The sequence below is a fragment of the Lactuca sativa genome, chromosome 3, assembly GCF_002870075.4.
Source record: "Lactuca sativa cultivar Salinas chromosome 3, Lsat_Salinas_v11, whole genome shotgun sequence".
Classification (NCBI taxonomy): domain Eukaryota; kingdom Viridiplantae; phylum Streptophyta; class Magnoliopsida; order Asterales; family Asteraceae; genus Lactuca; species Lactuca sativa.
Genome location: NC_056625.2, coordinates 81720631 through 81746323, shown reverse-complemented (window position 1 = coordinate 81746323; position 25693 = coordinate 81720631). Strand labels below are relative to the sequence as shown.

Here is a 25693-nt window from a genome sequence, read left to right as displayed (position 1 = left end):
AGGCAAGACTAGTAATCAAAGGTTATAGACAAAAGGAAGGTCTAGACTACTTTGATACCTATTCGCCGGTAACGCGGATAACATCCATTAGATTAGTTCTTGCCATTGCAGCTATCAGAAACTGGAAAGTTCATCAAATGGATGTGAAAACGGCTTTCCTAAATGGGGAGTTGGAAGAAGAAAATTATATGGAGCAACCTGAGGGATTCATTGCCTCAGGACAAGAGAATAAGGTTTGTAAACTTGTTAAGTCTCTATATGGATTAAAACAAGCTCCTAAACAATGGCATCAAAAGTTTGATCAAGTCATGATGGAAAGTGGCTTTAGAATCAATGAGTGTGATAAGTGTATCTATGTGAAAAACACCACTCATGGTTATGTCATCTTGTGTTTGTATGTTAATGATATGCTTATCATTGGTAGTGATGACAAGATAATAAGATCCACGAAGGATATGTTGAAATCCAGGTTCGACATGAAAGATATGGGTTTAGCAGATGTGATTCTTGGTGTGAAGATCACAAGAACCCAAAGTGGTTTGATTTTGAGTCAAACACACTATGTAGATAAAATTCTTGAAAAATTTGCTAAGGGAGACACTAGCATAGCTAGAACTCCAATTGACACTAGTCAACATCTACGTAAAAATAGAGGTGATAGTGTTAATCAAGTGGAATATTCAAGAATTATTGGCAGCTAATGAGTTGTACTAGACCTGACTTAGCATATGCTATGAGCAGACTAAGTAGATACACTAGTAAACCCAGTTCTGAACACTGGAAGAGTATTACTAGGTTGCTGAGGTATGTGAGATACACGCGAGAATATGGACTGCATTATGGCAGACATCCAACAGTTATCGAAGGATACACAGATGCAAATTGGATATCTGACATACAAGTGGATATGTGTTTACACTTGGAGGTGCTGTTGTAGCATGGAAATCATCTAAGCAAACAGTTATATCTAGATCCACGATGGAATCTGAATTTATCGCCTTAGATATTTATGCTGAAGAGGCGAAGTGGCTACGTCAATTTGTAGAGGACATTCCCGAATGGCCTAAGCCGGTAACGGCCATATGTATACATTGTGATAACCAATCGGCAATTGGTAGAGCTCAAAGTACAATGTATAATGGGAAATCAAGGCACATTAGACGTAGACATAAAACGATACGACAACTAATCTCTACGGGGGTTATCACGGTTGACTGGGTGAAGTCAAAGGATAACATTGTGGATCCGCTTACAAAAGGCTTGAGTAGAGATGTAGTTTATAAGTCGTCAAGAGGAATGGGACTAAAGCCCATGAATGAATAAATTTATATGAAGGAAACCTTACCCAGAAGACTGGAGATCCCAAGATCTGGGTTCAAAAGGATAACCTAATTATATGAGTGGGGCAGGTCACTATGGGGGGAGTTAACATTTCTTCCTAGTCCATTCCTTTATGTAGTGACAAAATTAGGCTAAACATATGGTTTTTAATGATTCTTGGAATCACCTATGTGAGAGAGAAGTGGGGTCGCTTTGAAGGGAATTATAGGGGCAAAAATTCCTAAAGCTCTTGCAGAACCAGGTTAGTGTTCATGACCAAAACGAACATGTCTATGAGGACATGACCTTGTTAGGGAGAGTCTTGTGAGATTTACATTGTCGTCTACATAAATGGCAGCTTAGTTCAAAGACATCGAGATCTACTAACTGCTAGGAGATTAAGTGTAACTTCTTAAGGAAGGGTTCAAAGGGTAATACCTACCTATCCTATGCAGGATTCAACTGTTGAAAATTTCGTCTGGAAATTGGATGTGTAGAGATCGATCTCCATTCATGCGGGGGATTGTTGGAAATTTAGTATAAATATTTATATTTTTTACTAACTTTGGACATATATAAATATATACATATGTTGTATATATAACGAACTCTAAGTGGGTTTGTGTTCTCCTCCATGAGGACTTCGAAACGATATATTATATGTCCAAAATAGAGTATAAGTGAATGAGATATCGATACTCAAAGATGGGTATTTGAGAATAAGTTTAGCAAAAGAGAGGAATGTGGGAATGAGTCACACATTGGTAGAGAGACCAAACTCAACAAGGTTTATAAGCTTCATTGCATGGAAGGCTTACAAGCTTGTGTCTATGGTTAGGCTACAATTCCTACCCGCGCGCAGGGAGGGTGCAAATCTTGGTTCCGTAGACCAAAAACACCGAACTCGTGCATGGGCGTGACCTACAGACACGAATGCAGCTCCGAAAACTCGGGCGCGCGCTACCCTCATTTTTGCTAAACTTGACAGTTTTGGTCCCTATTTTTGAATTCTGTAACGGATGCATTAATTGCGTAATTAATGACATTTATTGCCATTAAACGCTCAATCAATTAGTGATTTGTTTCCGTTTCACGAATCAACTATAAAAGAAGACCTTGTCTTCTCATTCAAACACACGAATGAAATTACTCTTCTTCTTTTTCCTTCTCTAGACTCCTGCTTCCGGCGATTCTTTCAGGCAAGTGGTGATATCCGGCAGTACACAATATTGTTTAGGTTTTTGTACCCTGGGAACAGACCGCGAATCTGTTTAAGGGAATCGAGTCCAACTCGAGCCTCAGCCACATCGTTTGCATCTAATTTTTTCTTTACAGGAAGCTTTCAAGGACGAAAACGAAGACACTATACTAACAAAAACTAAGGTTCCATTCCCAAAAGATTTGCATTTGTTCCTTTTTTCAACACTCATGTTTGTAGTCGACATTCACATTGGTTTGCATCTGTTAGTATTTGTAATAGTCTTTGAGTTATGGATTTTGTAGCTTTATTTCATGTGTAATTTGGGTTCTTGATCTTAGAGATAAAGATAGTGAGGTTGCAGATTAACTATAAATTTCATTTGTTTTCTAGTGCCTTAAAAATCTAACACAAAAGTTATCAAATAATGACCTAATCAATCCTAATCATTGCATAAAGTTTCATTTTCCTATTATGTGATTTTCGATTTCCACGGAAGCTTCAAGTTCAAGTTTTAGGGTTTTATTCCCAAGAACAATAACAAACTAAGAACACATACATTTTTAGATTTTTGATTTGGAACCCCTCTTATTTCTTGTCTGTTTGCAGATTCAGATTTTTTGCAAGGGAACCCCACTGATTTCTTGTATGTTTGCAGATTCATACATTCATAGTGTTCCTATTTGTGCAGATTCAGATTTTCGCAAGGGTTTCGATTTTCTTTTATATATGTTTTTTAGATTCACATTCATAGTGTTCAGATGTGAAAAACAAGTTTAAGTCATTCATAGTGTTAATCACTTCCCTGGAAAAATCATACATTCGTCGAAAAATTCATATTTTTGTCAGAAAATTCATATATTGGCCGGAAAATTTAACTTGACCGGCTAAACTTACAATAGCTGGTCATAATAGTTTTTATGAACATTAAAAACAAGTCTAATGGTAAATAATAGAGTACAAAAAATGACTAAATGTCAACAAAACCAATAGTTCGTTACCCTTCAAAGTCATTTTCCCTAAAAACAACATTAGACACTTTATATTATAATTTTTATTTAATATGTTTGGAAACATATCTCGTATTGCTTTAGACAAACAATCTTGTTTTTAAATGCTTTAGACAAACAATCTTGTTTTTAAAAGTTTCATAAGTATAAGAATTTCACTAATTTTAATGATGTTAAATGTTATTTCACTAATTTTAGAACTAGTAAAAATCCATCTAACCCACCAACCCAACTTAAAATTAGTAGGTTGGGTTGAAATTTTCAACCCATTTAAGTTAAATGGGTCAACCCGTCTAACCTATTTAATTAAATAGGTTGGGTCCAATAAAAATTATCAAGCCGTTTTCAACCCACCAACCCATTTAACTTTAACTTATATTTAATTTAATAATTATTTAGATATTATCATGTATTAATCTAAGTATTAGTTTATAAATTACAATGTTTGTTATTATTTATGTTTTAAAAAATGGAATCCTAATTCCTACATTTTCTTTTGGTATGGACAACACTAACCACTTTAAAAAATCACTTAAAAATTACATATATTTAATGTTATTTGAACAATTTCTTTGTATATATTAATTAGGATTGTGTTTTTGTCATACTTTGAAATTTTATTTAAGTTTATAACTAATTTAAGTGGTGTAATTTTTAGTTAATTTATTTATTTATTTTTATTTTAAATGGGTCAATCCAAATTTAACCAATTTATTTAATAGGTTGACTTGGAAACTACATAAACGGGTCAACCTGACGACAACCCATTTATCTGAAAGTAGGGATGGAATTTGGACCGGGGAACCGGCCGAAACCGGAACCGAAATCGAATAGAACTGATTGGTCCGGGACCGAGATGATATTCTTGTGGATTTTTGAAACCGGAACCGATTGCACAGGATTTGGTATAACCGGCAAAAACCGGAACCGTATGTTGTTATTTCTCGAGGACCAGTTCCAACATTAAAGACACGACAAGAACCGGTAGGAACCGGAACCGGCGGTCCGGTTCGGTTCCTATTTTCCACCAAGTTTGGTTCCCGGGCCGGTTCCGATGCTCATCCCTATCTGAAAGGTTGGATTGGGTTGGAAATATCAAACCCATTTAAATAAACCGGTTGGGTTGGGTTGAAATTTTCAACCCAATTAATAAATGAGTTGAACCCAAATCCAAACCTACTCATTGTCAGATCTAACTAATTTTAATCGATAAGCATGAGTTTCTTCATAATTTCCCTCCAACTACAAGGGCGTTAGATGTTGAATCCTCCCAAGTATAAGACACAACCTGATAGACTTTTAAACACCATTTTTTTATGATGTGTGTTTTAGGAATGATTTTGAATTTATATAATCTATGCATGGTTCTTTATGTGTGTATTTACCAAGATTATATAGTTGTTTTTTCTTTTTATCGATTTTGAGATATTAACACCAATCTCATATAAGAGAAAGCTTTAACCGGTTCAATTGTATATGATAGCAACTTGAATCATATGAACATAGTTTGCTAAACGATTGGATATCACAAATGAAATAAGAAACTACATCCATAAGCACACATGATTCCAGTTGAATTTTGAGTTACATCTGTAATATATAGAGTTGGTCATCCAACCATAGTGATAGATGGTTAATACAAAAGAAAAAAAAAAACACATGAACTTCATACTTGTGGATTAACCGGTGTGGTTATTTTGTGTACTAGTTAACCTATCAAATGTATTTTTGACATGTACATTCAATTTTATACACATTCCATCACAATACTATACTCATCGAGTATTTGAAAACCGTAAAAATCGTTTGACACATGAAATTCTATTGACAATATCCTTATAGAATGCAGCAACTTCGAGTTTTTTCCCATTTTTCTTTACTACTCTCGAGTACCTACTTGTAAATGTGAGGATTACCTTCTTCTCCTTGATCATTATCTCCATGGACTCCATCTCCCCTACACGTTTAGAAAAGTAGATATTTAGTTCATCAATAATAAAACAAAAATAAATTATAAACATATACTTATATTCTCATAACCATATTAAAATCATAGCTTATTTTATATGTATATTGAATGCAATTTTATTGCATGAAACTTCAATGACATTAAGTTTGATATTAGTTGATTTATTATCTCCATGGATTGATCCATTTCCCCTTTCTTTGTGTGTAGGTTTTTTAATGATAGTTTCCGCATAGGTCTTTGTGCTAGAAAATATAAACCAATAAGGAATGGCCACGACACAAGAGGTAGGAAATCTGACAAGAACGTATCGACTTTTAGGAAAAACAACATATTGATTATTGAAAAAGTGCAAATGGACCCCGATTTTAAAAGGTATCCCATGTCAAAAATTGTCCAATTTCTTGTACTTATTGGTATCCACCCATATGAATAAAGTAGTAATATAGAATTTACTCTTTCAAACTGAAAATACCATATGAATAAAGTGTTGGCTTTTTTTCAATGATGTTTATTTGTTAGTTTCGAGTTTACAGAAAAGTAGTATTTTTAATTAAGATTCATCTTTTAATCATTTTTATCACTAACCATCTACTCTAAAAATTAATTCTAATTTTATACTATAGTTTACTTTAATCAAATTACTTTATTTATTAAAATTAATATATAAATATTTTATTTAATGGAATAATCATAAAGTTAACCATATGTTTCTGGAAGATATATAAAAAATGACTATTTTTGAACATTTGTAAAAATAAAAAAAAATAAAAAAAAAAAAAACTTATTTTTTAAATAACTATATCAGATTTCAATGATATATAGAATATATAAGGTGTATTTGATTTTATCATTTACATCAAACACTTCAAAAGTATATTTATCTCTAAAATCTTAAATATTTAATATTATTGATGTTTCAACTACATAGTCTTCTTTCCCCAATACGTAGTCATCAGGAATCCAAAATATATTTATTTGTCAAAAAAATATAATTTGGATAAGACATAAAGTTAATCCAAAACAAATTTGATCTATTCTTAAATGTCTCATTATGGACGGACCAACATTTTCATAAATGCCTCAAAAGTTAGTTATAATAAGATAATATCCTCATTTTTAACATCAATTTTGTGATTATGATAAATATAAATTAGTTAAAATACAATAATATACTAAAATATAAATTCAATAAACAAATAATTTAAAAAGATAAAATATTATTTTAGAATAATGAATAACATTTTTGGAGAAAGTTTAGCTTCCTTTAAGCGAACTTTTACACTTAAATGAGCTATTATTTTATATTTAGAGATGGGTAGAAAGTAGAAACCATCCACTAATGGTTCTCTTACTGATTACTAATTTATTCTTTACCAATTAGTAATTTATATACCTGACTTGTAGTTAAAAGTTATAAAATGTGAAGCATTCATTCTAGCTAATTCAGTAGTAGTGTTGACAAAACAAATATTTTGGTTGCTCATATAAATTGTCAGAACTATAATATTTATAATATTAATAAGAAAATAAAGAAATAAATGAACATTATATGTCAATGCAAAAGTCAAACAATAATACGCCAACAATAACCGATCATTAATGTCATCTGTGGACTCTACCTTATAATAATAGAATATTAAATTGTAGCACTACCTTTGTTCCATACGAATATAAGAAAATAAGGTTAAATTGCTACAATTTCAGAAAATATTATAGAAAAAAAAAAGTAGCATTTTTCACATGATTGGATGAGTTATATATATTGTAAGTAAATATCAAAATCAAATGGTAAGGATACAAACATATTCATTTTTACAATATTTTATTAATGTAACATTTTATATCTCCTAGATCATATTTCATTCAATTTTATAGAAGTTAAATCACATAAAAGAAACTTCACTTGGAACAAGAGGAGAAAAAGAAAAACAAAACAATTTGGAAAAACAATAGTAACCATCTCAATATGTATTCCAATTATTTTTATAAAAAAAATGATAGAATTAGTATAAGCTATTTTAAAAAACATTCCTATTTCAAAGAAGATCTTCCTCCTCAAAATCATGACACTCCACAAACTCAAAGATAATCATTAGTTAGTGTAAGAATATAAGTTTATAATATTTATATTTTTCGAATATATAATTCAACAACAAAAAAAGAAGACATGATATTTTATTTTTATCCATCGACATTTCCTTATTTAAATAAATAGGAAAAATAGGACCCAATATTAGCATATCCTGACACCCAACTGCCTGTTCAACGGCTAGCTACTGGTGGTGTCTCTAGCCTCTACGACGGTGGCTAAAAAAACCGGCCACCGGAAAATCAAGAAATCTTGAAAAAGGAAACACTTACCGTTAAATTTGGAAACAATATTTGCAACTCTATCTTGACACATTTTGCATCGAAAATCCGCCATTAAAACAACTTCTTGAATCTATTTTTACAACAACAATTTTGGTCATTACATACGATGGAGGATGAACAGAAACATATGCATAATCTAACCAAAATGCAGAAAACAAGAACATTACTTACTAAAGGAAAGGTCAAGGATTCAATGGAGGCAAGTGTGGTCGGAAGTTTGACCAAGTTGTTTGACTTTTCCAGTTTCATTTCATCATCATCTTCTTCTTCTTGAACAGCAGCCATGTCTTCAGCTACTGTAAATTTCTCGAGAATGGTATCTGTGTTTTATTGTATGCGAAAGGGCAAAGAGAAAAGGGAATCCTATCTTTAAAAGGTTTACTTTTACAGTTTCACTGTGAAATAGTCGAAAAATATGGTAAGGTACAAGTTGTAATGCATGAAGTACGAGTTATTAAAGTATGGAAAGTGTTGAGCTTGGAAAAGGGTTGCCATTTTTTATGTTCAAGGAATTATGATATCATGATATCAATGTCAAAATTTGCTTGGTGGGGTCCCACCACCATGGGTTAAGATGCGTACAAAACAACAAAGAGTGAAAGATCAATTTCTTGTAAATACAGCAAATTGTAAATATGTCTTATACTATCCCTCAACTATTAAAGTTTTCTACTTTTCATCCTTTGACTTTAAGACTATTTCTATGAAAACTTACTAGACGTTGGAGATGCCAACTGTTGTAGTAGGTAAGTTTTGTCTTGAGTAACATCTTGTAACAAGAAATGCCAAATATCTATGATGATCAAGAATCCACCACTATGCATTTAATATTGTATTAATTCATCCAAACAAATAAATAACACAAATAAATCTAACACACACATAGGATATGCAAATTGATAAGAAGGAAAACATAACCACATAGACTGATTCATTTCAAATTTAGGCAATCTATTTGTAAAAATAAGTTTAAAATAAAAAATGGGGTTAATTTATTTCAATTTGATTATACTTATTTAAAAAATTTGAATAATTTAGATTTATAGTTGAAATACTAGGAACCCCTTAAAACATCTGTGGTCTATATGTGGTTATGTTTCTTCTTATCAATTTAGATACTTTATGTGTGTTAGATTTATTTGTATTATTTATTTGTTTGGATGAATTAATACAATATTAAATGCATAGTAGGGAGATTCTTGATCATCATTAGATATTTGGCATTTCTTGTTACAAGATGTTACTAAGGCAAAACTTACCTACCACAACAGTTGTCATCTCCAACCTTTAGTAAGTTTTCACAGGAATAGTGTTAAAGTCAAGGGATGAAAAGTAGAAAACTTTGATAGTTAAAGGATACTAGTAGACTTATTTACAAAAAAATTATCATTCACTCTTTGTTGTTTTGTAAAAAACAAGGATTTTAGGGGGTATGTTCCAATTTGTTACGATTCATTTATTTATAGAACATAAAAATAGCTAGTTTTACATCAAAATTATAATTTGATATTTTGTATTTTTTTTACTTAAATTTAACATTGTATATCCTAATTTGTTATAGTTCTAAATATTTGACCGATCAAACCGGTTATCTTCTGACGTGATATGATTGCGTGTCACTTTTGATGATATAAGATGCTTAGGTGTTAAAATTGTTTTTTTTTTTTTTCACAAAAAACACTGAGTTTTCATCTTTTTCAATTTTGACGCAAAGCTTTTTTTTAACACTCCATTTTTTGTTCCAAATCGAACATCATTTTTTTCAATTTTGTTTGATGTTGACAAATTTTCATTTGAAACCGTAATTTTTTTACATTGAAAACCGGATAAATACATTTTTTTTCATTAACCATTTTTTTTTATTAATACAAGGTTTTTTTACGATCAAACAATAATATTATATATAAATATGTGATAGTTAAATTATAACGGTATATTATATTAAATACACAACTTTAAAATGAGTTTGGAGGTGTGGAATGCACAATTATATAAACTAATTTAATATCTAAAACACAATGGTCTGTTGTTTGCTTTAATTACCAAGGGACTGTTCGTTGATATATTCGTGATTTTTGGTTCTTACAGATATACTTCTTTTTCATTTAACATTGCAATAGTGCATAAAAAAATATTGTTATAATGTAATTATTACATATTTATACATAACATTATGTTTTGAATGTAAAAACCTTGCATTTATATAAAATATGGGTTTTAAATGAAAAAATAAATTTATACGGTTTCAAATGGAACAAAAAAATGATATCCGATTTGAAACAAAAAAATGAAATGTCACGTCAACAAAAATGAACAAAATTGGAATAAAAAAAATGATGATCAAATTGGAAAATAAAAAAAAAATCTACGTGTCAAATTATAAAAAAAAAATTGAAAACTTAGTGTAAAATTTGTAAAAAAAAAAAAAAAAAAAAAAAAATTTAATGTCTTTTGTAACATTTTTTTCAATTTAGACACGTCAACAGGCAATCAGGTTGATCGGTCAAGTAATCAGGAATGTAACAAACTGAAATAAAAGTAATTTGTGACTTTTGTGCTATTTTCCCTAAATTATATTATATGCATTAAAAGTAATTTGTGAAATAAAAATGATTAGAATTTTGATGTAAATTTATTGACTTTTGTACTATTTTCCCTAAATTCTATTATATGCATTAAAAGTAATTTGTGAAATAAAAGTGATCAGAATTTTGATGTAAATTTATTGACTTTTGTACTATTTTCCCTAAATTATATTATATGCATTAAAAGTAATTTGTGAAATAAAAGTGAAGAAATCCGATGGTGTTTTTTGTAGCAATCCGAGAGGCTTTGCTATTATGCCCCATCCTGACTGAGGAAGAATTACAAGCACGACAAAAAGAAAGTTAAAGACTACTCAATAAAAAAAATACCTTAATTTTATGGAATACCAAGTGATGAAAATATGATATTCACATCGAGTTTCAACCATAAATCCAACTAGTTAGTCATCAAAACTTCTATGGTGCATTGGGGTTAGTTTATTTCAATTTGACTATACTTATTTACAAAGTCTAAATAACCTAGATTCTTCCTTTAGTATAAACAAATCAAATAAGCTCTTAAAATCCTTCTTAGTCCTTCATCGCAGTCATAAATTAAACAAGCTATTAGTTTACATAAATGATTAGCATTAAGATCAAAGAATCATCACATCTATATACATTGTATAATAAATACTATAATTGCAAATGTGAAGGACAATATATCCATACAACAAATGATTCTCGCTATTCATTCCAACACCACAATCCAAAACCAACATCGATCAAAACCCAATTAGTAAAGTTTTAACTAAATTAAACATGTTAAAATCCCCAAATTACAAAACTAAACATCTTTCATGGACACAATGCATAATCTCCCTCTCAAAAACTTGTGTCACAAAAAACAATCCCCAAAATCACCAATCTAAATTGATGCCCCTTGAAATGTATAAATTATCTATGTACTTAATCACCGGAAGTGAAGCTTTTATATATCTTCTCATTTGCACAGCTGCTGATTGCTCTGTCATAAGATTTAGGATCCAAGATTAAAGAGTAATTAAATGAGTCAAACCTCATTTCCCAAGATTTTATTTAAAAAAAAAAAAAAAAAAAGATTTTGATGACTAACCAGTTTCATTTAAATTGAGCAGAAGTTGTTCCCTTGATGGAAGAGCACACATTCCTGCAGAAACTGCAGTTCTAACAGCCCATGAATGATATGGCGCACACACTTGTTGATATGCTGATGAAGCTGCATCTTTTAGGGAGTAATCGCTGAATCATCACCACAAGAATATGCAATTAATAACACTAGAATTAATAAATACAATCAGGTGTAATAAGTCGTAAGAACATACTTGGTTGATAGAAAATTCTGGAATAATTCTCGAATTAGGTCAAGACCCTGTCTAACTCTGCGAAGATTACGAGTATGGCTACCATGTGACTTCACTGTCTTGCATTTTACATCATAATCAACGACACTGGTTAAACTCACATAGCGTTCTGATGCTTCTTCTAGATCACGCACCTGAAAACCAAATCGAGCAATTTGAATGAATTGATTTTAACTACCAGATTTAGGGTTTTGAACTCCTTAAAAATCGTCAGTTGAGTTTCAGAAAGAGAAAACAACAAACCTTAGAGGTGTATTCCATCTCGGCGAATTTAAAAGCGATGCCAAGGGAACCGAAGAGCACAGAAACGAAAGAACACGCATCACAAAAAGGCTTTAATTTCAAAACAGCAAAATCACCATTTCTTCCTGCTATAATCAGATCCGAAATTTCCTCAAATGCATCAGCGATCGAAGAAAGAGAGGTCCTTGTTCCAGCGTCTTCAAACTCATCACCAACGCTATAATCCATCCTCTTAGAGTTGCTCCTGAGATCACACGATTTGACATAAGCAACAAAACGCAGTTTCCGAATCATCAATTGCAAAAACTAAAGAAAAATCGTAAGAGAAATCGCGAATTAACGACGAACATACCATTCCGTGCTCCTGTTGGTGGAGCTGAAGTAGGAAAAAAAAGCCATTGAATTTATCTTTTGCGTCTGCTAAGATCCAGATTTGCCCCAAAAGCGTATGATATTGTCGGATAGATTTGGGAGGTTGATGAATGTAAGATTTGCTAGTGTTTGAAACTTGCTGATCACAAGAACAGGGGATGACAGGGAGAACGAAACAGAGGTATAAAAACAGGAGAAAGAAGAATTACTTGGAGCCTAAGTATATTCTGTAAAACTTTAAACAAAACAACGATTACAACTATTTATAGTAATTAAGACAGTATCCTGTTCAAACTCTAAATCTGAGAAATAAACTTAGTAAAAGGCAACTTTCCAAAAATATCTCTGTTTTAAAAAAAAATGCTTTTGAAGTTATCAAATCTGATCAACCCAACAATAAAGGGGAGGAATATATGAAGGGAGGTGGCGGTTTCTGTTTATTATACTTTTCGCGCCTCCATGGGACACGTCACACGTGAGTTTGCGCGTGTAAAATCAGATTGAGTGTTCAAATTTAGTTATATATATATATATAAATGGACCTTGTAATTTGGTCACGTAACATGATTTACCCCTAGTGTTTTGGTTAATGACAAAAGATCCCTTATACGAAAATCAAGTCGATCGAACGTCACAAACCCCAAGAGGTCAAATCTTATTCGTTTTAGATGTTTATATACTTTTTCCCTACCATTTTTTGGTATTATAGATTCAACAATGAACTTCATTTGTTTTGATTAAAACTCTTAAAGTAATTTGGTGGACAAAAAATAGAACTTGCGACGACCTCACCAACATTCTAGAATGAGAATAAAAATTTCGACAAAGATTCATAAATGGTCCATGTGGTTGAACAAATGTTTGTCTCTGTTAATCTTTTTATATGAATGGTTCTTATGGTTTTTTAAACTTGCATGAATGGTCCCTGCGGTTTCTACAACTTGCACAAATGGTCTTAGAGAAAATGACCTTATTGTCATTTTTTAATTTCTTTTATCTTTTCTTAAACTAAATTTAATTATTAAAAAAAAATCCCCCACCCCCTCTTTTTGTATTTGTTTTCATTCTCTTCTTTCTTCTCTCCCTTTACTTCTATTTACCTCATCCATAACCATCATCTCCATCCACCCCCACAATCACGATTGAGGCAAAAACATAATGGGGTACGTTTCAATTGGGAGTTAGTATTTCATCTTGTTGAATTGAATAGTGAGTAGTTTGAAATTTTTGAGTAAATTGGAGAGGAGAGGCAAAGGAAAACAACATTACGCCCACAAGTTATTGGTTTATACATGGACGTATCAGCGAGGGTGTGTTGTATCGAACTCTAAAAGGAAAATGTGGGAGAAAATAAAGATGAGAGAGAGAAAGAGAGAGAGGTTGGTGTGTTACGAATTCCTTGGAATGTTTTTACCAATATTAATACAATGTACGAATTTAAACTGTTCAAACATAACATTATTTTGAGACGAGTACTCGCTATTCTAATTACTAGCAAAGATCTATGACCCACACACATCTTGAATCTTTGAACCTCTAGTGGAATCAGCAACATAGACAAACGAACAAATGATGACCACATTTGAAATTAAGAGCAAAAACTCAATAGAGTAGGAGATAGACTATTCATAGCAATTTTTTGGTTGATAGATTAATTATCACAAACTTGTATGCCACAACCAAGACTAAAATAGCAGCAACGATTTTTAACCAAATGGAACAACTATTGTGATAGAAAAAAGACAAAATGTGAAGGTTCAAAATACAAATAAATAACAAAGGAGAGAGAGAGAGAGAGTAACAATTCAATTTCTGTCTTTCCCAACACCACCACTAGTATACGCACTTGACAATTAAAAAAAAAAAATAGAAAAAAAAAAAGCAAACCAAGAAAACAGAAGTAGAAAGAAATAACCATGAAGATTGATCTGGTCTCTGGTTCTGGTTCTGGTCCCACCACCATTTATCAACAAACAAGGAGTCTACTAGTCTTCAAACTCATGCATATGATCTAACAGGTAATTAGCTGCAAGCTCTTCATTCTTGTTGCATGCGAAAAACACCTCTAACACTAGTGCTCTATCAAATCCCATTGCTTCAAGCTAAATATATATATTTCACATAAAAATAAATATCATTTTTATTTTCAACTCATATATAACAAACTACTAGTGGAAAACTAAAAAATACAAATATAAAAACTCACGCGTTCAATGGCTTCACGTTCCTCAGGAGTAACAGTCACAGCCTGTGGCATCGCTGCAGCAAGATCTCCAAGTACGTTCCTGAAATTCAAACCATCTCATTCTTCAAGGACTAAAGTGTAAAATTTAAAACTACATTGTCATTTATGAAGAAAAAAAATAGACTAACTTACTCTCCCCCTTCAACAGGCTCATTGATCAAACGAAGGAAATCAGCTTGATGCTCTTGAATCAGTCTCACCAGGTGTGGATTTTGCTTCCCCAACTCTTGTAGCATAGGCTATCAATCAACATCACAATTATTAATTATATAACCATATTCTTTTTTCTAAAAATATAATAAATGTTTTGTAAACAAATTTGACAAATAAATACCTGCAAGATTTGGGGATTAGCCTGCACCATGGCTCGAAGTGCTTGAAACTGAAAACACAAATATAAATTGTATTTTTTTCATTTTATTGATAATATAATTAATTATGTTTGACTAGTTAATAAATAAATAAATAAATACCTGTGGACTGTTACGAAGAAAATCCAGGTTGCCAGCAGCACCAGCAGGAGCATTTGCGCCCATGTCAGGAAGTCCCTGGACCAAACACGACAAGTTTACAATCTACAGGGTCTAAAACGAAAATTGACAAACTGAAAGTCAAGAAAAATATTGAATACCTGAGGGAAGAGATCCAAAGGGTTTGAATTTGGTCCACTTGGAGGAACGACTGCAGCTGGCGGGGGCTGAGCAGCCTGCAGACCTGGCAGTGGTGAAACTCCGGCAGCTGGCGGGAGTTCTGCTGGCTCCGGTATACCCTGATAATATACATTGTAAAAATATAAATTTAAATCGTTTTTATATTTAATTATTAAAATAGAAATAGAAAAAAAATCAAAAAAGACTTACAGAATAGAGATATTCAACAGCTCTTTCTGGATTATTGAAAGCAGCACGAAGAGCACGAACGACAGTATCCCTATCCCAGTTTCCTCCTCCCATATCAAGAAGATGTTGAATTGTACCTTCTAAATTACTTCCTGATACAAGATTTGATGCTACTTGATCGTATACATTCCCAGTCCTACATCAAAAAAAAAAAAAAACTATCACTCATTAATTAATAAATAATAAAGACTAATTGTATTTCAAGGTTATGAGAGAAATGCTGACGTGGCATTCACAACAGGTGCTGGATCGGAAGCTGGAGGAGCAGGTGAAGGAGCAGACACAGGCCTGGAAATGTAAAAAACATTAGCTGAACGAATCCAAAATATAAATAAAGAAATTAAAGATGTAGAAAAAGATCTACTGTGTGACAGGTGGCGGAGCCTGAGTGGCTGCTTGTGCAGGGGGAGTTGCGCTTGTCTGAGGTGCCTTCATTGCATCACAATATGACAATAAACATTAAAAGTTGTATAAAAAAAGATATAAAAGTTTTTGTTGTTTTTATAAAAAGCTACTACCTTTGGGGCGGATGCTGCTGTTGAAGCTTCACCAGAGGTTGGCTTAGTCTGTAATTAATTATAAATTAGATTGTGTTTAAATATTGGATATGATGATATGAAAATGTTGTATGGGGTTACATTTTTTTTTTACCTTGGATAACATGATGACAATGAAAGAATTTTCAGCCACTTTGTTTTCTTCTAAGGTGGTGGCATCTTTAAGCACTTTGCCTTGATGGATAAGCATTTGTTGTGCAGCAGGATAAACATCTCCCTGAACATTTTCTATATTTTTCTTCACATCAGCAACCTGAATCAACAATCACCATATCTTTATTCAGAACTCCAATATAAAAACCGTTTCAAGAAATCCACAGTTTAAATGATTGCCTTATATATAGATTGTATTAACGTAAAATAGCTTTATATAGCTATGTGAAACATTCAACTGATTGATTTCCAGCATTAAATTATTAAACCTAAAAAAAGTCAAATGCCATTTACTCGTTTGTCGCTGTTTTCTAAAGTAAATAAGTAATCACTTTGTGGATAGTAACTAGATCAATTTAATGAGTTCATAGACTATACTGAATATAAGAGCAGCTGATTTCTCTAACAAGGTGGCAGCTTCAACCACATACTTCCCATTCCAGTTCAAAGGATTTTTAACAGTGATTTACTATTCTTGAAAACAAATAAACAATCATGTAAGCATGAAACATGCTTCATCCAACAATTTCACATATCAATTCTAATAATTCATAGCGATTCACAATTCATATAACTCCCTGTTAGATGAATAAAACAAAAGTACACAGAGTTAGATGCGTTGGAGTATTTCGATTATGATTACTTAATATTTTCACTGAAACTGATCAATTGACATGAGCGAAAAAAAAAACACAATATAATTACTAATACGGAATACCGCAACTTAAACCCTAAGGAATCAATTTCATAATCCAAAAGGCAAAAATCATGCTATAAACATTATCGAGTAAAACTTCAGATCAAACAACGCATAAAACCCTAGCTTCCAATCGATTACACATAGAACCATCACGATTCGTTAAAAAAAGAAACAAAAGAAGCAGAATTGAAACGAGACGAACCGTGTCCTCGGATTTTACTTCGATTTCGAAGTGAGTCCCCTTCAATGTTTTCACAAAAACCTTCATCTTTCAATTTGTCGTCTACAGTCACAACTCGAATCAAATAAGCTATCGAATTACGTGACGAAAACCAAAGATGAGAGAATCAGAGATTATATAAGCCAACAAGCAATCGGAAACTTGATAATGCGAAAAACAAATTAAAAGCATACTCACCGATTTCGTCTTCTGTGCGTCTGTGTGTGTGCGAGAAGGGTGTGGGGCGTATACGGTGGTATACCCCCTTTCTCAAGGCAAGGGGAAAAGGTTGAGTTGCCATGGCCACGCGCCAGATATCTATAGTGATTACACGCGATTATTGGGCCAGGCCCATATACATGAAACATATACTGGGCTCTATGCAGATAACTGTGGCCCAAATTGAATAAAACTTAGTCCACTAATAAACTTGTTTTTTTGGGCCTTGTGTGATCCAATCAATATTCTCAGTTTAGCTTTATCTTTTCATATGATGTGAGATGGATCCAATGTTATATCTTATTGTTAATTGATTAAGAATTAATATAATAGAAAAATGATTAAAAATAAAATAAAGTATATATGTGGAGCAGTCTAGAAGTGTTTCGATATGTATATACTAGTGTTTTTAAGCTTTCAAAATACATTATTTAAGATTTGGAGAGCTATTTTATTAAATACATTTTATAATCAAAATTAATTTATTAATTATTATAGGAACATGAAAAATAAATAGAAAAAACAGCACGTCGACATATCCCGACATCCAGAAATCAAATTGTTTTAGACCTTCTATGATCTATCTCGAATCTTCAATTTTGACACCTGTGATGCTTATCAATGATGGCTATTATAATATTCAGAGTTATTGTTTTTTTGAATTACAATATTTTTTTTATCGGAAGATATCTTATATTATTTTATGGTGCAATAAAATATCATTATTGTATAGTCTTCATGAAAATAAAAACACGAATGCTTTCTTTAATTTTCTATATATGGGCTTTGGCTTTTAATTTTCAGACGATAGAGCATCTTTATGATAAATATGATCCCATAACAGTATTTAAAAGTGCTTGATATAAAAGTTTCACTTAAATATTAAACCCAAAATCATTCACATATATATATATATATATATATATATATATATATATATATATATATATATATATATATATATATATATATATATATATATATATATATATATATATATATATATATATATATATATATAATACGGTAAAGTTTCATTTGAGACGGACATAATTTTGTAAGACCGTAAAACCAATTTTTTTAATGAAATATTCTAATATTCTAGTTTTCGTAAACATATAATATGTATAGTATTTTAACATTATATATTTTTAGAATATTTTAATATAATATATGTTAAAAATATTGTTTTAGAATATCATAATATTACATATATTATAATTTTTTGAATAACAGAATATTAAAATATTTCACTATAAAAATGGTCTCACGACCTTACAAAATTAGACTCGTCTCAAATGAATCTAACCATATATAATACAATAACATTATTAATCAAGTAACTAAGGAACCAATCAAAAATGTCAGAATTTAAAACGATCAACAACAAATTGAAAGATTGTAGACTTTTAAAGTTGACTCACATGCACCGGATTATAACAAAACTCAGTTTCTTTTTTTAGTTTAATTTTTTTAGGCCATGTTTTTATATATAAAAAAACCGAATATATCATTGTTCATGGTTTTCCATCATCTTTCCATAGAAATCCATATTTATATATAAAAAGTAAACTTTTTTTTTCAAAAAAAAAAACCCCACTTTATTTTCTTTGTTTTTTGAAAAGTTAAGTTTTATTTTTTATTGAAAAAAAACTTAATAAATATATCAAAATTCATTTTTTTGTACTTTTAAAAATAGATTCATATTGATGTTTAAAATAAAAAATCAAAATTTCAGTTCAGATTCACGGTATGAATAATAGTAAGTCAAATTCACATTACAAATTTTGAAAACTAAATTATACAAAATTTAGATTCACAATGTAAATAACTTCATTTGTTGATTAAAAAAATTATTTTAAGAGTAATTAAAACATTATAATATTATAAAACTATATGGAAATATATTTCGGTTCAATTGTAAATTTCACTTAATTTGTGGATGATCAAATAGTTGAAATAGCTAGTCAGGTACTCAGATTCATATTCTAAATGTTAAAATTGAAATATTTATAGTTTAGAATTTTGATTCATAGTGTAAATTTGAGATGATCGATATTTTTTTTAAATCGATGTTGATATCTATTAATAAATGTCAAAAAAATGGGAATTTTGGTATAATTAGTTTTTTTTTATAAAAATAAACTTAAATATTGAAAAAAAAAAACAAAACGAAGTGGTTTTTTTCGAAAAAAAAGTTTGTTATTTATATATCAACATAGATCTCTATGGAAAGAGGGCGGAAAATCGTGAAGAACGGTATATTTGGTTTTTTTCCGATATAAAAAACATGGCTTAAAAAATTTTAAACAAAAAAAATGTGGGTTTTTTTTGTAAAGAGTTGAGTTTAGTATAATTCGGTTAATGTGCGTCCAATTCATAAATGTACATTCATTCCTTTCACTCTTAATCATTATGATTTTTGATGCTCGTGATTGGCTCCTTGTTTCGTTGCTAATAATAGTTTTCTATTGAACCTCACCATATAAACGTAGGAATAATCATTTTACTTATTTTAAGAAAATGATTAAAATATATATTATTGAATTAAATATAATTGAAAAATATCATCTAATTTAATTATAAGGGTATTTTGGTCACTTAATATAGATTTAATAAAGGAAAACTGCATATTTTAAGGGATCATAAATTTTATTAATTTAAAAAATCCGATTTTACGAATTATAATTCTTTTAATTCAAACATTCTAACATAATATGTTTAACCATAAAATAATAAAAATATTCTTGAACCTATTTCTTGATCATGACTTTACAAACTTCTTGTAGAATAACAAATTCTCGAACCATCGATTCAAGAATAAAAACAAAAATTAAATTAATTCTTATAGAATACGAGTAACAATTGCTAAGAATTATATTTATTGTTAAAGAATAAAACTAAAAAACTTTCAAATCGGAAAAAAAAAAAACATCAAAATCTAACAAATACACTAATACATTCTAACATAATAATGTTACTAAGAATCATTTTCAATTTTATGGTCCGTTCTTCAAGCATCAACTTCTGTGAAAACAAATCCAATTGTAGTTTAAAATCTAATAACGCATTAGCAAATAAAAAATAAAAAACTAAATTTCTTTGGAAAAATATGCAGACTTGTGACTTGCACCAAAACCAATAACCAAGAATTGTAGAACATGCATAAATCAGTGAGAAAATATCTATATTTCATTCCAACAGAACTAGAATTTGTGATTTCATTTTGATAGAATTGGAATTCAAGATTCAATTACCGTATGCATTCTGTTGGAAAAATATCCAAGTAAAAAAAATGCATAAATCAGTAAATCGGTAGAATATGCATAAATCAGTCAACAAATATCCAAGTAAACTTTTGGGATACCCGATATCATATGAAAAATATTTGTAATTTATCCAACAATAGAAGATTGAAATAATGCCATAATGGGTATACCTGTTCCACTTTCCAATAGCATCTCCACTTCCAATTCATACTGACACAATGTTAAATATAATCTGCTAACTCAATTTTTTTATAGAATTCAAAAGTTGTTTAGTAGAGAAGGAACAAATAAGTTGAGAAAATTGTAGAGCTAGAAAGAGGAAACTTACATGTGGTTCATCGAGAAGAACACTAAACGTAAAGTGGAACCCATTTACCATCGCCCCGTTCCCTAAATCAAAACCCTACCTGGTGGCGAAAATGGAACTAGTAGAAGGTAACAATGACACTTTATGTATTCTAGACAAGTACACATTTTAGACAAGTACACAATTTATTATAAACTTGAAAGAATTTTTAATATGGTGTAATTACCTGCTAAGTGAACAAGGCATTTATCCCCAATTCTACATGAATCCAGATTCAAGCTCTCCAGCATATGTCAAAGCTTACGTGTATGAACTTTTGGAAAATACTAGTATGCTAAGTGCACATGAATGTTAGAGATTTCACCTTTTAGGTGTGCCAGGACAACATTTGACACTGTTCTTCGGTGTGCTCAGGTGGTCAGGATAAGTCAAATTCTTTGGCACCTCCGCCTAGACTTGTGTTCGTCAACACTGTCATATATGATCGCTCTATGTCGAACCATTCGAGAGTGTGTGTGTGTGTGTTTCACGTGGTATAAAGTAGATCTCGCCTTTGATGAATGATGATCGAGAATAGGAGGGTTCAGTGAAAGGTACATAAGAAGGTGCATAGATACAGTGGAAGAAATCAATTGGAGCAGACGAAGATGCAAGAGAGGGAACCACATCACCAACAAACAACATAAGAATAAGCAGTCGGGTTGAATCCAACTGACGACCACCGAAACCTAGCCACAAACAGTGAAAATCGAAAACCACATTTTCAAAACTTGACACTATTCCTTAAGTCCATGCATCTTAATATTAACCGAGCGACATATAACATCAGAGGCACGAAGCATAGAGAATCGAGAAGCATCTGAGAAGGCATGTGGTATCAAAGAAGAAGGCGATGATAGTATACGTGGATGCGTTGTGTGGCTGATCACATAAAAGGCCAAATAGCAAGGTTTTTTAAGGAGTCAATTTTTTAGCATAATTATAGGGAATTAAGTATGGAAGTTATTTTTTTTATCCTAATTAACTATATTTAAGATTAAATTAATTAAATTAAAAATATTAATTAAAATGTAATATTACACAAATACCCTTTTGGAATGATTGACTCACAATCAATCATACACCCACACAATAATTAGTTAGAATAGTTGAACATCTCTCTCTCTCTCTCTCTCTCTCTCTCTCTATATATATATATATATATATATATATATATATATATATATATATATATATATATATATATATATATATATATATATATATATAGTCCGATTCTGGTAAGAACTCAAAAAATGATGAGGACTGCGAGAACAATTCTCCACCATCCATTTCGTCAAGAGCACAAACATCAAACTCAATACCTAGATGACCCACGTTCGTAGTAATTAATATGGACTCGATGATTTAATCACGTGTGACGAACGTCAATGGAACGTCATTTAAGTGAGTTTTATTATTTGTTTTTGGATATTTTGGTTTATTTTATTTTTTTTTATTATTTTAAATTCAAAAAAATTAAACAGATATATACTCAATTTTAACATTTTTTTTATTTTTTTTATATATATTTTTTGTATTTTTTTCGTTTTTTTATTTTTTATTATCTTTACTACATACTTGAAGATGCTAGTGTTTTTCTTTATTTTTTTGTTTTTTTTGTGTTTTTTTTTAAAATTAAATATCAATTTGAGTTTTTAATAGGTTAATGTGAATATAAATCGACATCATGGGATCAAGAATCAACTTCATTTTTTTAGAATTGAAGAGAATCATGGAAGAATGAAGATCAAGTTTAAAGTTTTGAGAAAAACCCAAAAATAGGTTGACGAATACGTTACTCATGGTTGTTGCTTGACCATGATGGTGATTTTATGCAACCCATGTTAATGTAAATGTCAATTTTGTGTTTTTTTTGGTTTCTTCATTATTTTAGTATTTGGGTGTTTAAATAAAGCAAACTGCAAGTACAAATTCTTAAAGTATTCATGTGAACAAAATAGTATCGTTTTCTAAATGAGGATTTTATTTTTTCTATTAATTGTGGCATGATGAATGAAGGGGTTTTATTTTTTCAATAAGAATTGATGGTGTTTGAGTGTGGTTTTCCAATAAAAAAAAAACATGTAAATGGTTATGCAAATACATATTCTTATATGGTAAGTGTTTCAAATTCTATAAGAATATGACTTTATTTGTTATAACTTGACGTGATTATTACAACTATGATTTGGTATGTGATTCTATAAGAATATGAATTTATTTCATTCTCAAATTTTGTGGTTAGTAAAGTTAAAATGACACAAATTGAAATAAAATGTTGTAAGAATTCGTTACAATAAATAGCATTATTGTAAATGGTTATGCAAATACAAATTTGTTTATATAGTAATGGTTTTATATTCTCTAAGAATAAGATTCTTAGGTCTTATAATATAATATGATAATAATTTTAATTTGTTGGTATTCAAACATGTTATAGTTTGTATCATGTCATAACGTTTTTGTCATTTTGGTCGGGCTTTTTTCATTATATAAGAATATCTACTTACCTGTTATTAAAAAAATATGGTTATTAACCTAAGGTATTGTGATCTCTTTCCTAAAATTGATTTCAGTTTCTTCTTTACCTTAATCGAACCAGAGCAATACCAAAAATTAAATTGCAAGTCTAAAATCAAAGATGACTTGGGTTGCAAAATAGAAGGTAAACAACAAAGCACATATGTGATGGAAAATCGGTTGTAACGCGAAGATCAATACCATTCTCATGAAGATTATAAAGTAAAGAATCGAAAGTACTAGATCTATTCATAACCATTCTAATGGTGATTATCAACCTACAATGTTTTATTCTTTAATAGTCTTATAGTTTTTAGACAAAATTTCATAAATAGTCCCTTTAGTGTGCAAAATATCTCATTTTGAAGACTTTTATGGAAAACGTCAAGCCATCGGTCCTTATGGTTTTTTTTTACTGTTTTTATTTATTTTGATTCAAATAAATAAACTTAAATTGGATAAACCATATCGAAACCGTTTTTCTTTAATTTTTCTTATTTTTGAATTGAAGTGCTAATGTTTTTTTAATACCGTTACGATTTATATTTTTTTTACTTGGATGCTCCATAGTTAATATCGTTAGCAAATTTATGTTTGCATTTATTATTATCATTATTTCACTTTTTTTTTTCTATTTTTTATTTATAATTTTAGTTATTTATTATTCTTCTATTATTTTTATTTATTTTGATTCAAGTAAAGAAAAATAGAAAAACAAAAAACAAAAACTCAAACACAAAAATGGTAATATACTCTAATATATTAATACATTTTACACTTTTCACCTATTTTTGGTTTTTTTGTACTTTTTTAATTTTTTTTGTATTATTTTTTTAAAAAAATTCGTATTATTTTTTCCTAATTATTTTCGTTGTTTTGTTTTATTTTTCATCAATTTGATAACTTTTTGGTGACATTTTTCAAAAAGTGTAAACTGTATGAATGTATTAGAGTATATTACAATTTTGGTGTTTGAGTTTTTTTGGTTTTATATATATATTTTTTATAATTTTGATTATTTATGGTTTTTGTAACTTTTTTTATATTGATCCAAGTAAATAAATAATTTATATTTATATTTTTAATTTCGGTTCACTTTTTTTCTTTATATTTTTTTTCTTCTTAAGTGGTTATTTTATATATGTTATGACAAACTAAAATTAAAAAAATCAAACGGTTTGTCTATTGAGAATTAATGTTTCAATATGTGGTATTTGTGATTTATAATTATTAAAATATGAAAACTAGCTAATATTTTTGAAATGTAGCTTGCAAATTTAATCCTATTCTATATGAGATATCAATAGTTTAAATTCAGGATAATAGTTTTCAATTCGATAATAGACTAAAATAAAGAATAAAATTAATAATAATAGTCAGACTCTACAAAAAAATTGTTACAATATCTTAAATATTTTAAATTGAAGTTTTTTTTTTCATTTATTTGAATCAAAATAAATAAAAATATTAGAAAAACTATATATATATATATATATATATATATATATATATATATATATATATATATATATATATATAAACTTATATTTATAATTTACATGTTTAAAAAATTATGCAAATGGTCCTTGAGGTTTGTAGTATATTGTAAATTTGGTACAAGGGTAAAATAGTCTTTTTCATAAATATCTAACAGTTGAAAAGTTAGATTTAATGACCAGAAGGACCATTCCGAAAAATTTTCAAACCATAGGGAGTAATGGCGTGATGTTTTCCATGAAAATCCTCAAAGTAAGATATTATAATTAAAAGATGATAGATGTATGATATTAAAAATAAGTTAATAATTGTTTACATTAATTTATTATAACACATTCTAATTATTTTATATAATGTGATAAAATATGTACATATTAAAACCATGATCTTAATAGTCGCTGCCCATAAGTTACAAATAAAAATAAATTTACTATTCGATTTATAACAATTCTTAACCATCATTAATTAATCAATTTAGGTATATATCTTTTTGTAATTATATCAATTAAATGTAATCTATTTGTAAGTGTGTGCATTTTGATATTTGGATTCAGTATTGATATTTAATATTATATTTTAATTTTTTATTATTGTTAAATATTCAATAAACTATCTTTGTCAGAAAAAATTTATTATTATAACAATATTTTTT

At 29.7% G+C, this 25693-nt stretch overlaps 3 protein-coding genes across 4 annotated transcripts; all 3 read right to left on the bottom strand.

Annotated features, from left to right (window-relative positions):
- Positions 1–5077: 5077 nt before the first annotated feature.
- On the bottom strand, positions 5078–8355 carry LOC111904554 (uncharacterized). Its single transcript, XM_023900307.3, has 3 exons — positions 8042–8355; positions 7859–7940; positions 5078–5485 (listed from the first exon to the last, which is right to left on the bottom strand). The coding sequence occupies exons 1-3, from the start codon at positions 8153–8155 to the stop codon at positions 5304–5306; spliced, it is 378 nt and encodes a 125-aa protein (XP_023756075.1). The 5' UTR covers positions 8156–8355; the 3' UTR covers positions 5078–5303.
- A 2744-nt stretch (positions 8356–11099) lies between these two features.
- On the bottom strand, positions 11100–12831 carry LOC111904553 (ACD11 homolog protein). The gene is made up of 5 exons (XM_023900306.3): positions 12394–12831; positions 12042–12285; positions 11760–11932; positions 11531–11676; positions 11100–11422 (listed from the first exon to the last, which is right to left on the bottom strand). Exons 1-5 carry the CDS (start codon positions 12438–12440, stop codon positions 11316–11318), a joined length of 717 nt encoding a protein of 238 aa, XP_023756074.1. The 5' UTR covers positions 12441–12831; the 3' UTR covers positions 11100–11315.
- A 1285-nt stretch (positions 12832–14116) lies between these two features.
- Positions 14117–17529, bottom strand: LOC111904551 (ubiquitin receptor RAD23d). Of its 2 annotated transcripts, none has more exons than XM_023900304.2 (13): positions 17386–17529; positions 17170–17277; positions 16209–16367; positions 16076–16123; positions 15922–15986; positions 15783–15845; positions 15519–15693; positions 15290–15427; positions 15132–15206; positions 14993–15040; positions 14791–14897; positions 14620–14698; positions 14117–14515 (listed from the first exon to the last, which is right to left on the bottom strand). In XM_023900304.2, exons 2-13 carry the CDS (start codon positions 17233–17235, stop codon positions 14399–14401), a joined length of 1140 nt encoding a protein of 379 aa, XP_023756072.1. In that variant the 5' UTR covers positions 17236–17277; positions 17386–17529; the 3' UTR covers positions 14117–14398. The 2 variants fall into 2 exon arrangements, with proteins under 2 accessions (XP_023756072.1, XP_023756073.1); XM_023900305.2 differs by having other exon boundaries at positions 17170–17250; positions 17386–17510.
- Between the last annotated feature and the right edge of the window lie 8164 nt (positions 17530–25693).